The following is a 10792-nucleotide window of genomic DNA, read 5'->3' as shown; positions in this document are numbered from 1 at the left end:
TGGATGTAATTTGATGAAGAATGGAGTAAAATGAAGGAAAAACCACCTTGATGATAATAGACAATTTTCAAATTACTTTTGGCCTCTTTTTCAAAAGGAAGCCTGGTGCTCAACCATTCTTGTGAAAATGAGTTTAATTTGCATGTGAATGAAAGCGTATTATCCTATGAAAGGATGAGCACCAAGACTCATTTTGAAAATGAGGCCAAGGGTAATTCGAAAATGGGCTATTAGCACACGTTCCGACAAAACATTTTCGTATTGAACGTCGGGATTTCTACTTTCCAAGCGAGTATTTTTCGCACATTTCCTATTCGTTTGTTGAAGTACACTAGGGTGTATTTTGATCAAGGATGGAGCGAAAAGGAAGAAAACTTAGCACATATTAACCTACAGCCGACGACAGACGACTTCTTCAATTATGTTGACAATGTAGCTCCATGTGCTCACGCACCGGGGCCTAAACTCTATGAGGTGATTATGTTTACAAACTCTCCACGAGAGGACGATATTATAAAGCTTCGAATGGGAATTTACGCTCTGCTCTGGAACTCCGTAAATTGAAGAGCAAATAAACACTATCCTACTGATTGTGTTCTTTGGGCTACGTTTGCTCTCTGGTAGCGATTTCAAGTCGTTTTGTCGCGTTTTAGCTGAGATTCCATCCCACTACTGCCTGCACTAAGAAGGAAAGGGAGGAAGGCTTCGTCAGACTAACGGACTGATATCACTGATCCTCTCTCGAAAATTGCTCGATTCTCAGCATAGACCACGACTCCTTGCTTCGAAACTCAGACTAACGAAATCTAGAAAGACAATCAATGTAGTGGAATCTTATCTATTTACTCAATAACTTATAACTCGATTGCTTTTGACAAAATCTACGGCTTGTAACCTAAAACATGAACCATATCATAATGACTCCCGTATTTAGGCACGATCGAGAGCTCCATTTTAAGTAACACAACGCTATAATTTCAGACAACGCAAAGAGTGACAACTTCTGTGAGCCTGTCACATTTCTTCATAGGTCAAAATCTTCCTGCGAATAAAACTGACCCCCGACGATTTTACTTTCAGTCGCCCCTTTGAAATGGCGGAAGCTTCAAAAACTATTTTGCCTTTGGGTTATATAGACGAGTTTGTAAGTGAAGTTGAAAGAGATTTGGAGTGTTCAATTTGTCATCTTCCACTTAAGGACCCTGTTCTCACCAGATGTGGACACCGATTCTGCAAAGAATGCCTCGAGGAGAATTTTAGAAGGTGCGGTTTGTTAGCAACACGAAATGTTATTTTAGCAAACTCATATGGTTTTACGTAGATTTCGATGGTATTTATTAAATTATTTACTCCTGACTTTTCTGAATCATAGAGCTGGTGTGACTTTTATCGGCAATTCCTTTAGATCCGAAGAGAAATTGAACGAACAGCGTTTTGCGATCGATCGCTTTCTCATTTTCGTTTAACGGTGTAATTCTTCAGCCGATCAATACATGTCTTTACAAGTCCATTATCGACAACGTAATGTTAATAATATTAAAAGTTCTTTTAAATTAGGCAGGCTCAATTCAGCACTAGATGCACTCAATCGCATGACGGAAACAGACCGGCACATTCACAGCATACTGACTGCTTCGACAAAGCTCCGCTCAAGTCTCGCATATTAACCATATAACTTAAACCCCTCACTATTAGTCCATTCTTATTTATTATTCCTTTTCTGGACAGGGGGAATATTCGAGAGACACAGTTTGTGGAATGATGTCTTTATTCTGATAGATAATCTGTTTTTTTACATGCAACAGACCTTACACCTTGACCGTAAAAATAATTATATTCTTGCATGGCGGATATGACCGCACTAAAAAGGCTTAAGGTTACTTCGTATGTGCATGCAGTTTATATTTCTTTCGATGCGTGATTTAATTGTATAAAATTAGTTTTCCATAATCAAAATTATTCCCTAGTTATTCCCTTGATTTCCAAAGTGATAGCAATCATCCGAAGAGTTGAACATGTCTGTCTGTTCTTTTTGTAATTTGAACGCCAAATGTGACCCGGAGACCTCGTGCGTGGTCATCCGATTAGGTTTGTCTCGGACTTGAGAGTATAACGTACAAATGAAACAGAAATAAAAGACAAATAGACGGAGGTAGAAAGACAGTATAAGAATATTAATGTTTTCAGACATTTTTGTAACTATATAAACATTATCTATTATTACACCATTTTATTATATGGCTTTGGCTTGCGGCCGGTGTAACACGCGCTCTGATTGGCTAAGAGCGACATCAGAGCAGGGCATTATGCAGCGGTAACTCCCACGGGCAGGTTATGGATTATGCAAATTAGAAAGAGTACCGCGGCGGTTCTTTTTCCTTTTTAAAAATGCGAGCGCGTGAAAACGATGAAGGCCGAGTAACAGCCGGAGAGAATATACCTTACTTATACAGGAGACTAAATTTTTTAGAAGACCAACGATGGTATAGTTTTAAATCACTTATGAGATTGTGCTGAAAGTGACGAGGTAAACAAAGAAGCAAACATTAAAGCTCACATCTAGTAAAAGAAACCGTGAAAATTTCGCATTGGAAATCGTTCAATAACATGATAACATTTCCACAAAATTTTCTTCAGTATATCTTGAAAAGAAATAATTTGGATATATCAACAAAGTTGAAATGGTAAATTGGCCACCGTAACGATTACAAAAGCTGACGTTTCGAGCGTTAGCCCTTCGTCGGAGCGAAGCGTCGGAGCTCTTGAAAAGAGGTCGTTTTTGACCGAGAAACACTAAACAAAAAATAATCTAGTGAGTTTCAACAATTTCCGAAAGATAAATCTTGTCGCAGCTAACTTGGCAATTCTTATCGATAGATTCACTCTCTATTAAACAACCAAGTTTGAATCAGCTTCCAGGAACATCAAATGTAAACAATCCTACGGTTTATTGTTATTTTCCAACTGCCACTATATAGCGAAGGGTCATCAGGGGGGGAATCAGATAAAATTTGTCCCATAGTCACAACTGTGCACCAGTAAAAGTTGGTAAAAAAAAGATTTGCTATAAAAGGCAATAACCCTATTAATTAAAATTACCCTTTTTGCTCAGGTCACGATACTGATTTCAACTGACATCATTTCATCAGTTGAAAATTCAAACGTCGTAACACGTGTCTGACTCATTTATGAACTGTATTTCTCAACATTTTCATAGGCAGGAGGCTGATGAAAAACCCTTCACTTGCCCGGGGGACAGAGGAACTCTGGACAGAAAGCAGGTCATCAAAGTTAATTGCTTACTGTATCAGAGGTCAATAATGAAAACATTTAACCGTCTGAGTTCACTGTGGAGATCTTAATGCAAATTCGAATGACGGGTGAGGCTCGATGCCTGCCAAGTCTATAATGCTGCTTTGTGTACTTGTTTTAGTTTGTTGTTGTTGTTGGTGTTATTGTTGGTTTTTCCTTTCAGTTTTTTGTTTTTCAATATTTTTTCTGTTTTTGATTTTGTTGCTGTGCAAACAGTGATAAAAGTAAAAAGTAAGTCAGAACGTAAAGCAACAGATAGGAAGGTTCTGGACAGGCAATAGTGATAAAATGGCTTATAGCTACAAAGTCATGTTGAAAAAGAATATTGTCCGATATGAATGATAGGAATCTGATTTATGCTAAGCTGAAATCATAACAATAATCCGCTGTGCATAAGGTTAGGAAGTGCTGAAGTGTATCTTCACTCCGCCTAGGTTTAATTTAATGACGCTTCTTTGTTATTTCTAGGATGTTTTTCCAGACAAAGCAACGGAAAGGAAGATTCTTTCGTTTGCAATCAAATGTCCAAGTGATGGATGCGAGTGGATTGGGGAACTAAGAAATAAAGAGGTTAGTAGTTGAGAGAGATTGTTTTCTTTTTTTTTTTTTTTAACTTCACCTCATTGACTCGATGGACCTAATTGACTTCACTGATAATGATCACCATTCAAAAGCCTGGCTCAGTGTTAGCTAAGCAACCATAATTTGGGGCATGTGCTTCATGCCATCAATGCATGCTGAAACCTGATAGAAGAAGAGTACAAATTTGACGACGTTAAATCACTTTGCCCACCTTCAATGTTTAACCATATCACTAATAACAACAAACATATGAAACATATGTATGAACTGCGGTTATGAAACGTATATGTGCACGATCCTTCGCAGTAAAGCACTATTTGAGCAATAGTGAAAATCAGACCTGAAAAAAATTTCAGGCCTGTACGGGATTCGAACCACTGACCTCTGCGATACTAGTGCAGCGCTCTACCAATTGAGCTAACAAGCCAACTGGGAGCAGGCCATCAAATTAATTCGACATAAACCCGTAGAAGATAAATCAAACAACAACAAACATATGAAACATATGTATGAACTGCGGTTATGAAACGTATATGTGCACGATCCTTCGCAGTAAAGCACTATTTGAGCAATAGTGAAAATCAGACCTGAAAAAAAAAAATTTCAGGCCTGTACGGGATTCGAACCACTGACCTCTGCGGGTAAAGACATGATTAAAGTGAATTGTGGAATTTGATTTCTTTCCTTTTTGTTCTTAGCATTCTTATTCCCATTCTTTGTTTAATTTGATGGCCTGCTCCCAGTTGGCTTGTTAGCTCAATTGGTAGAGCGCTGCACTAGTATCGCAGAGGTCAGTGGTTCGAATCCCGTACAGGCCTGAAATTTTTTTCAGGTCTGATTTTCACTATTGCTCAAATAGTGCTTTACTGCGAAGGATCGTGCACATATACATATCACTAATATCGAGAAAGAAAGTGACAAATGTTTCCTTCAATTATCTCTTTTTAAAAAACTAAAAACATGATTTTCTCTAATCTCTAACAGACTCACTTGAATAATTGCTTGTTCAAAGTCATACCCTGTACAAACGAGAACTGTCTCGAGGAAGTACAACGACAACAACACGAGCAACACGTGACTGCCACATGTCAGTGGAGAATTCTCAAATGCAATTACTGTAGTGAGCCACACCCAGAGTGTCAAATGCAGGTAAAGACATGATTAAAGTGAATTGTGGAATTTGATTTCTTTACTTTTTGTTCTTAGCATTCTTATTCCCATTCTTTGTTTATAGCTGTTAACATCTAGTAAAGAAATTATCAACCTTGGTAATAAAGGATTACTTCTTCGATTAAAAAGACACACACACACACAGAACAAAAACAAAACAAAAACAAAACTAGCAATAGGATTTAACACTTCATTTAGTCACCTTGAATAAACGCTGAAGATTTCTTATCAATAGGGGTATCGGCGTAGTAGGGTGTGAGTCGTACTGAGATTGGAAACTTCTTTGAGAAACATTTCCACTCAGTTAGCGATTGACTTTTAAAAATACAACGCTTGAAATAGCCAGCTTGAAATACGCGCACTTTAAGTGTGATATCAGAAACAATTCATGAAACAATAAGTTACGAGGCCTTTGTTTCAGAGCTTCGCCTTGACAAGTTAATGAGTTAAGGCAGTATTCCCTTCGGAGGAAAGCGCGCGTGATCTTCGACCAATGAGAGCCTCCCTGTTTACGCTTCTCCACTTATATTACAGATCTACAACATTTTCGCCACTGCAAGTTTAGTCGAGAGAACAATTGGCGTTCTGCCCAATGATGGCGCCGGACTGCCGTGCGGGAGGTCGAGGGCTCAAGCCCCAGACCTCACCAACACTCAGGGTCCTTAAAATAACTGCGCAACATGTGCTTCCTTTGCCATGACATCCGCTAATGATTAGACATTCTAGTCTTCTCGGATAAGGACAATATACCGTAGGCCCTGTCGCCTGCACCTTCTCTGTATTGGTTTGCAGGGAACGTTGAAGAATCCACGTACTTCTCGCAAAGAGTAGAGAACTTAGCTTCCGGTATTGTAGTGTGGCCTTGTTGCTGTTTATACCGGCAGGCCCCCATATAGAACACCTTTAAGCTGACCTGAGCCAGCCTGTCTAAATATCGCAAATACATACAGACATACATTCACAGTATCAATAGCATCATGATGAGTAAAATTTTCGTTACAAAATGACTTACCACTGCTAAAAATGTTAGAAACTGTTCTTACTTGATTTATTCATTTAGGATCACATTCGAAGGTGTCTCAAGCTCCCAGTAACTTGTCCAAACAGTTGTGGTCTTAAAATTTCCAGGGAAATGGTATGAAATCCGTTTTATTTCCAGAATTAAGGGAATGAAAAACTGTCAAGCGAGAATGAAAAGTATCTGCTTCGAGTACGCTAGGCGCTTTCTTGCTTCAAAAATGTATTGGCTTCCAAATTATATTTATCTTTTCTCTCTTGAGGAAATGATTTAGATAAAGACGTCCGTGGCGCAACCTTAACTGAATCCATGTAAAATGTGTAGATGTCTAAAAACGAATACTATGTTTCGCACCTATTTTTTTTTCTTAACTATGGATTGATTGCTTCTTATCTTTCTTTCAAATTTAGTTATTAATTTTATTCTTACAAGTAGATCCCGAGTCACATCAAAGAGGAATGTTTACTCGCCATAGTCTGCTGTCCCTATGTTCAGTTGGGATGCGAAACAAAGGTTAGTTTTTCAGTTCTTCACAGAAGAACCAGTTCTTGACCAGTTGATGTGAAATGTTATGAAAATCGATCAGACGCCAACGACCTTCTAGTCTACAGTAAGAAATGTCAGAGAAACTTGACGGCTTGTATTGGCTAGTTTTTTCGACAGTTAACGGTGAAAGTTGATGTGCTCCTGTTGATGGTTAATATCGTGGACATTTTGCCGGGCGTTTAAAGGTTGTCCTATTTATGACTTCATTCTCCTGGGGTTGAGGGATGGTTTTTCGGTCAATTCTTACTGGGTATACGCCGCTTGCCTTTCAGTCCCCCTACCTCATTTTAGTATATTCTGTGACCAATTCTAAATCCCATCTTAGCCACTTTTGATAACTCCAGTAACAACTTTTCAACTGCGAATCTTGCCATTTTTTACCCGGAGAGTATATATATCTCCGAAAAATAAGTATGGATGGAACATTTGCTCCTTCCTTCCGTCCTCCCTTTGCTTCCTTTAAACTCTTTCTGAATCCGCTGACCTTTATATAAAGTGTTGGCAGTCGCATACGTTCAAGTCCGAAAAGATTTATCCACGAAGTGTTTATTTCAGTGGCAATGTTTCTCAGTCGTAGATCTTTTCTATACTGTCGACAGCGTATGATTTTTTGCATGAAGTTCTCATTGCTGTTCTCACAGCTCATTGCTGTTCGATGGAAGTAGCGCCCTGTCAGTGATTTACCCGAAGGTAACACCAGGACACAAGTGAATTAATTCACATTAAAAAAAATAAAAAAAAAAAGTCTTTTAATAGGATTACACAATTACTGGTGAACCAGTAGTTTCCATTGTGGTCCTTGCAAACAAATCAAACAAATGGTCTAAATTGAACATAACATCATTAAGAACCCCAACCGGCCGGAGGCAAACCAGTTGGCTATTTACAAGCGTGGCCAAGGATGTGAACTCGGGGCTACCGTGAAACAAATCCAGTGGTGAGGGTGGGACTCGAACCCGGGAGCGGCGGATTACGAGTCTGACACTCTAGCCACTCGGCCACACTTCTTCCTTGCTGTAACCCCCTCTGCCTTATGATGGATAAGTTATGGGCGAAAGGACTTTTGCATAAAACTAGGGTGAGCTGAAAGCGAAATTGGCCGCCTCCGCTGGAGGGAAGGAGTTTAGAGAAAGTTTTCAGACGTTGCTGAGTCAGTCGACTCGCGAGAAGAGAAAGATTTTGTATGCAACGGCGTATAAAAGGTCTTGAAGATTTCCCTAGAGACAATAGAATACACGCCACGGGAGTACAGGATTATCCGATTAACTAATTAGATATGCGGCAGCTTTTACCTAGTCTCCCTTGCAGCCGTTTTTAGTCTCGTCACGTAACGTTGGTGGGGAAGAGCGTTGCGTTACGGGACTAAAAACAGCTTCGAGGGAGACTAGCCTTTAGCGAGTGAGAATACGAGTCGCATTTAAGCTACGATTAAAAGGAAAAGACTTCAAGGTTCTTCCTTCTCGATTCGATTGTAAGGGAAAGTCGTCAACGTTCTTCCCCTTGGAATCCTGAAAAAAAAGTAAACAGAAAACATATGCAATATACAAGAAGCCCATTCCCATTCTTTCAATCAGTCATTATCCAAGTTCAGAGGCTCATTGCCACTTTTAATTTCTCCCGTGACATAAACATCTCAAAATGATGTTACTGTTACATCAAATGTCAGAGGGCCGGCCATGGTCCGTGACTGAACGGTCATGAATATTGTTTCTTGATACCCCCGGATGTATTTGTGGAGGGAGGTCAGTTTTGTCGTAATAATAAATCATGGGGAAAGGAACTGTTCATAGATGTAGAGGATACGTGTAAATTTTGGTTGGCCAATGTAAATCTGAGGTAAATAGCATTAGTTGAAGTTTTGACGTCAGGATAAATTTCCATTGATTGAATTGATTAAAATATTCTACCTTGCTTTTACAGGTTGAGCGCCAAGCAGTGGAATCTCACCTCCAGTCTGCTGTAAGAATCCATCTTGACTTAACTGTTGTTAAGTTAAATGAGGCAAATGAAAATTTAGGTAAAACGCAGTCGAAGTTCGATGAAACTGAAACTAAATTTAGTAACACAAATAGTCAATTGCTTGACACAAAGAAAAAGACAGATAATTTAAAGGAGGAAGTCGAGACACTGCAAAGACAGTTTAAAGAGAAAGCAATCAAAGATCAAGAAAATGCAATGAAAGAGCAAATAGTGATGGGGAAAAGTGAATCTCCTGGTTTTTCTTCTCTATACATTTGGAAGATTGACGAGTTCAGTAAACTTATGAGGGAGGCCAAGGCCGGTGAGAAGAGAGCCGTGAGTAGTGCTTCATTCTACACAGAGAACCATGGATATAAGCTGAAAGTGGTGATATATCCAAATGCCGTCAACCCTGATGGAAAGGATGTCCTAGCCGTGTTCATTTGTGTAATGAGAGGTCAATATGACGCCATATTACCCTGGCCTTTCAACAGGAAAATAAAGTTTACTCTTATCGATCAACAGGAAGATCTGGATGAAAGGGAGAACGTTATCGCAGTGGTCACACCAGACAATGATCCAAAGTGCTATGCAAGGCCTAAAAACGAAGAGAACATAGGACATGGAAAACTATTATTTATATCACACACACAACTCGAATCTAGGCGCTACGTTGTGGATGACACTTTTTTCATTCAAGTTGAGGTCGGCTCACCATAGGAACCTTAGTTTAGCACTGAAAACCTTCAAACTGATACATTTTACACAACAGCAATCTGGACCAAGGTCATAATTTTTAATCCCGGATTGGCGCAGACCCTTTTCAGAGCAATCGGCCCCTGCGTGCGTTTAAATGGAAAAATCACTTGAAAGAAGGAAGAAAAAAAGTTAAAAACATCCTAATCCTAATCGAGGTAGTTACGTTATTATCGTTGTCATCACAACTTTACTTAGAGTGTGTCACACTATCAGTGTAGTTAGCGCACGTCATCTTTATTCCAATTCGTTCAACCTTGTCACAGGTTAGTTCTTGGACGTCAAACCTTTTGCTTTGCCTGGCAGGAACTGTTAACATTTCAGGAACTTTTAGATCACTTTTTAGGTTCGCAGTTTTCCGCTTCTCAGCTGCGGGTACTTTTGAATTATGCTGTCCTAAAATCAGTGGTATATATATATGGATTTAGGACTCTTATTGAAGACAGTTTTCACCGGGTTAACTGACAGAGACACACCTAGGAAATAAAAGCATCTAGCTGTCATTTTGATTTCGAATAGAAGTGGTGCCGAGAGAATTGTTACGAGGCCGCATCTTCCTCCACCATTTTGATCCTGTAAACTTAAAAAAAAAGATATTCCAAAGCAAAAAGTAAGAATTGCTGTTTACATTCAGCAATCCGTGTCATAGTTACTTCTGAACGCCTGATCAATATCGAACTTTGGACAGCACGACTAGTACTAAATCAATAAAAGGCAAGTTATCAGAGGCGCGACATAACAGCGAGTGACCAAGGCGCAGGAGGCAGTTGGTTTTTTTTTTTCCTTTTCTGTGATCTGATTTGTGGAGGAGGTGGCGCACGTTTTCTGGACCAATCACAGAGCGCACTAAGAGGGTCTCAGTGGGGTAGTGGCTTTTACGGTTAACGTTTAATATTTTGGCTTTTTTACAGCTAACAGTTTTTTTTCCATTATGGTTAACAGGAGTTGTTAAAAATTAATTACTATTGTTCTAAGAAGTTAAATATTAAATTCCATTGTTGTAAGACATGCTGAAAGTCATTAGGCAAATTTGAGATGAAAAAATATTTTTGTGTGTGTACATTCTCAGTGAACTATATAACTCTTATGCTTTTACTGCAGTAGAAAAACATAACGAATACCAAAATAAGATTTTGCGCACTTCTAAACATCAAACCTTGTCCAGACCTTGACTTGTCCTCCAGACCTTGTCATTTTATGGCTTACCAATAGTAACCAGTTCTTCTCACTCAATATCGACATCATTGTCACTGTCATCCGAATCGCTCTCGTATTCCTCCACCTAGTTGAAATCTGCAGTTGACGCGAGGGCTAGTTGTGGAACTGTGGCATCGCTTACGAAACTCAACACCGACACATCGGAAACAACAGAGCGCATCTCAGAGGAGGCAGTGGGCGTTTGTTCAACTTGGTCCAACTTGGTCAGCTGGAAAAAAGACCCTTGCAGTG

General features: G+C 39.4%; 1 protein-coding gene across 2 annotated transcripts; it reads left to right on the top strand.

Moving 5' to 3' along the window:
• Nucleotides 1–942: 942 nt before the first annotated feature.
• On the top strand, nt 943–10349 carry LOC111346910 (TNF receptor-associated factor 4). Of its 2 annotated transcripts, XM_088763412.1 has the most exons (8): nt 943–1263; nt 3218–3281; nt 3781–3882; nt 4879–5043; nt 6125–6199; nt 6518–6595; nt 8549–8645; nt 9113–9268. In XM_088763412.1, exons 1-8 carry the CDS (start codon nt 1094–1096, stop codon nt 9124–9126), a joined length of 765 nt encoding a protein of 254 aa, XP_088619538.1. In that variant the 5' UTR covers nt 943–1093; the 3' UTR covers nt 9127–9268. The 2 variants fall into 2 exon arrangements, with proteins under 2 accessions (XP_088619538.1, XP_088619537.1); XM_088763411.1 differs by having other exon boundaries at nt 965–1263; nt 8549–10349.
• Nucleotides 10350–10792: the final 443 nt, after the last annotated feature.

This window comes from Stylophora pistillata, chromosome 6 (assembly GCF_964205215.1).
Source record: "Stylophora pistillata chromosome 6, jaStyPist1.2, whole genome shotgun sequence".
NCBI lineage: Eukaryota > Metazoa > Cnidaria > Anthozoa > Scleractinia > Pocilloporidae > Stylophora > Stylophora pistillata.
The sequence above is the reverse complement of the archived record's forward strand: the minus strand, read 5'-3'. Positions and strand labels throughout refer to the sequence as shown.

Excerpts from the sequence above, each read along its gene's own strand:
- LOC111346910 (XM_088763411.1), top strand. The coding sequence starts at position 1,094 with ATGGCGGAAGCTTCAAAAACTATTTTGCCTTTGGGTTATATAGACGAG. Across the intron at positions 5,044-6,124 it reads ACCCAGAGTGTCAAATGCAG|GATCACATTCGAAGGTGTCT; the intron begins GTAAAGACATGA and ends TTATTCATTTAG. Across the intron at positions 6,200-6,517 it reads TTAAAATTTCCAGGGAAATG|ATCCCGAGTCACATCAAAGA; the intron begins GTATGAAATCCG and ends TCTTACAAGTAG.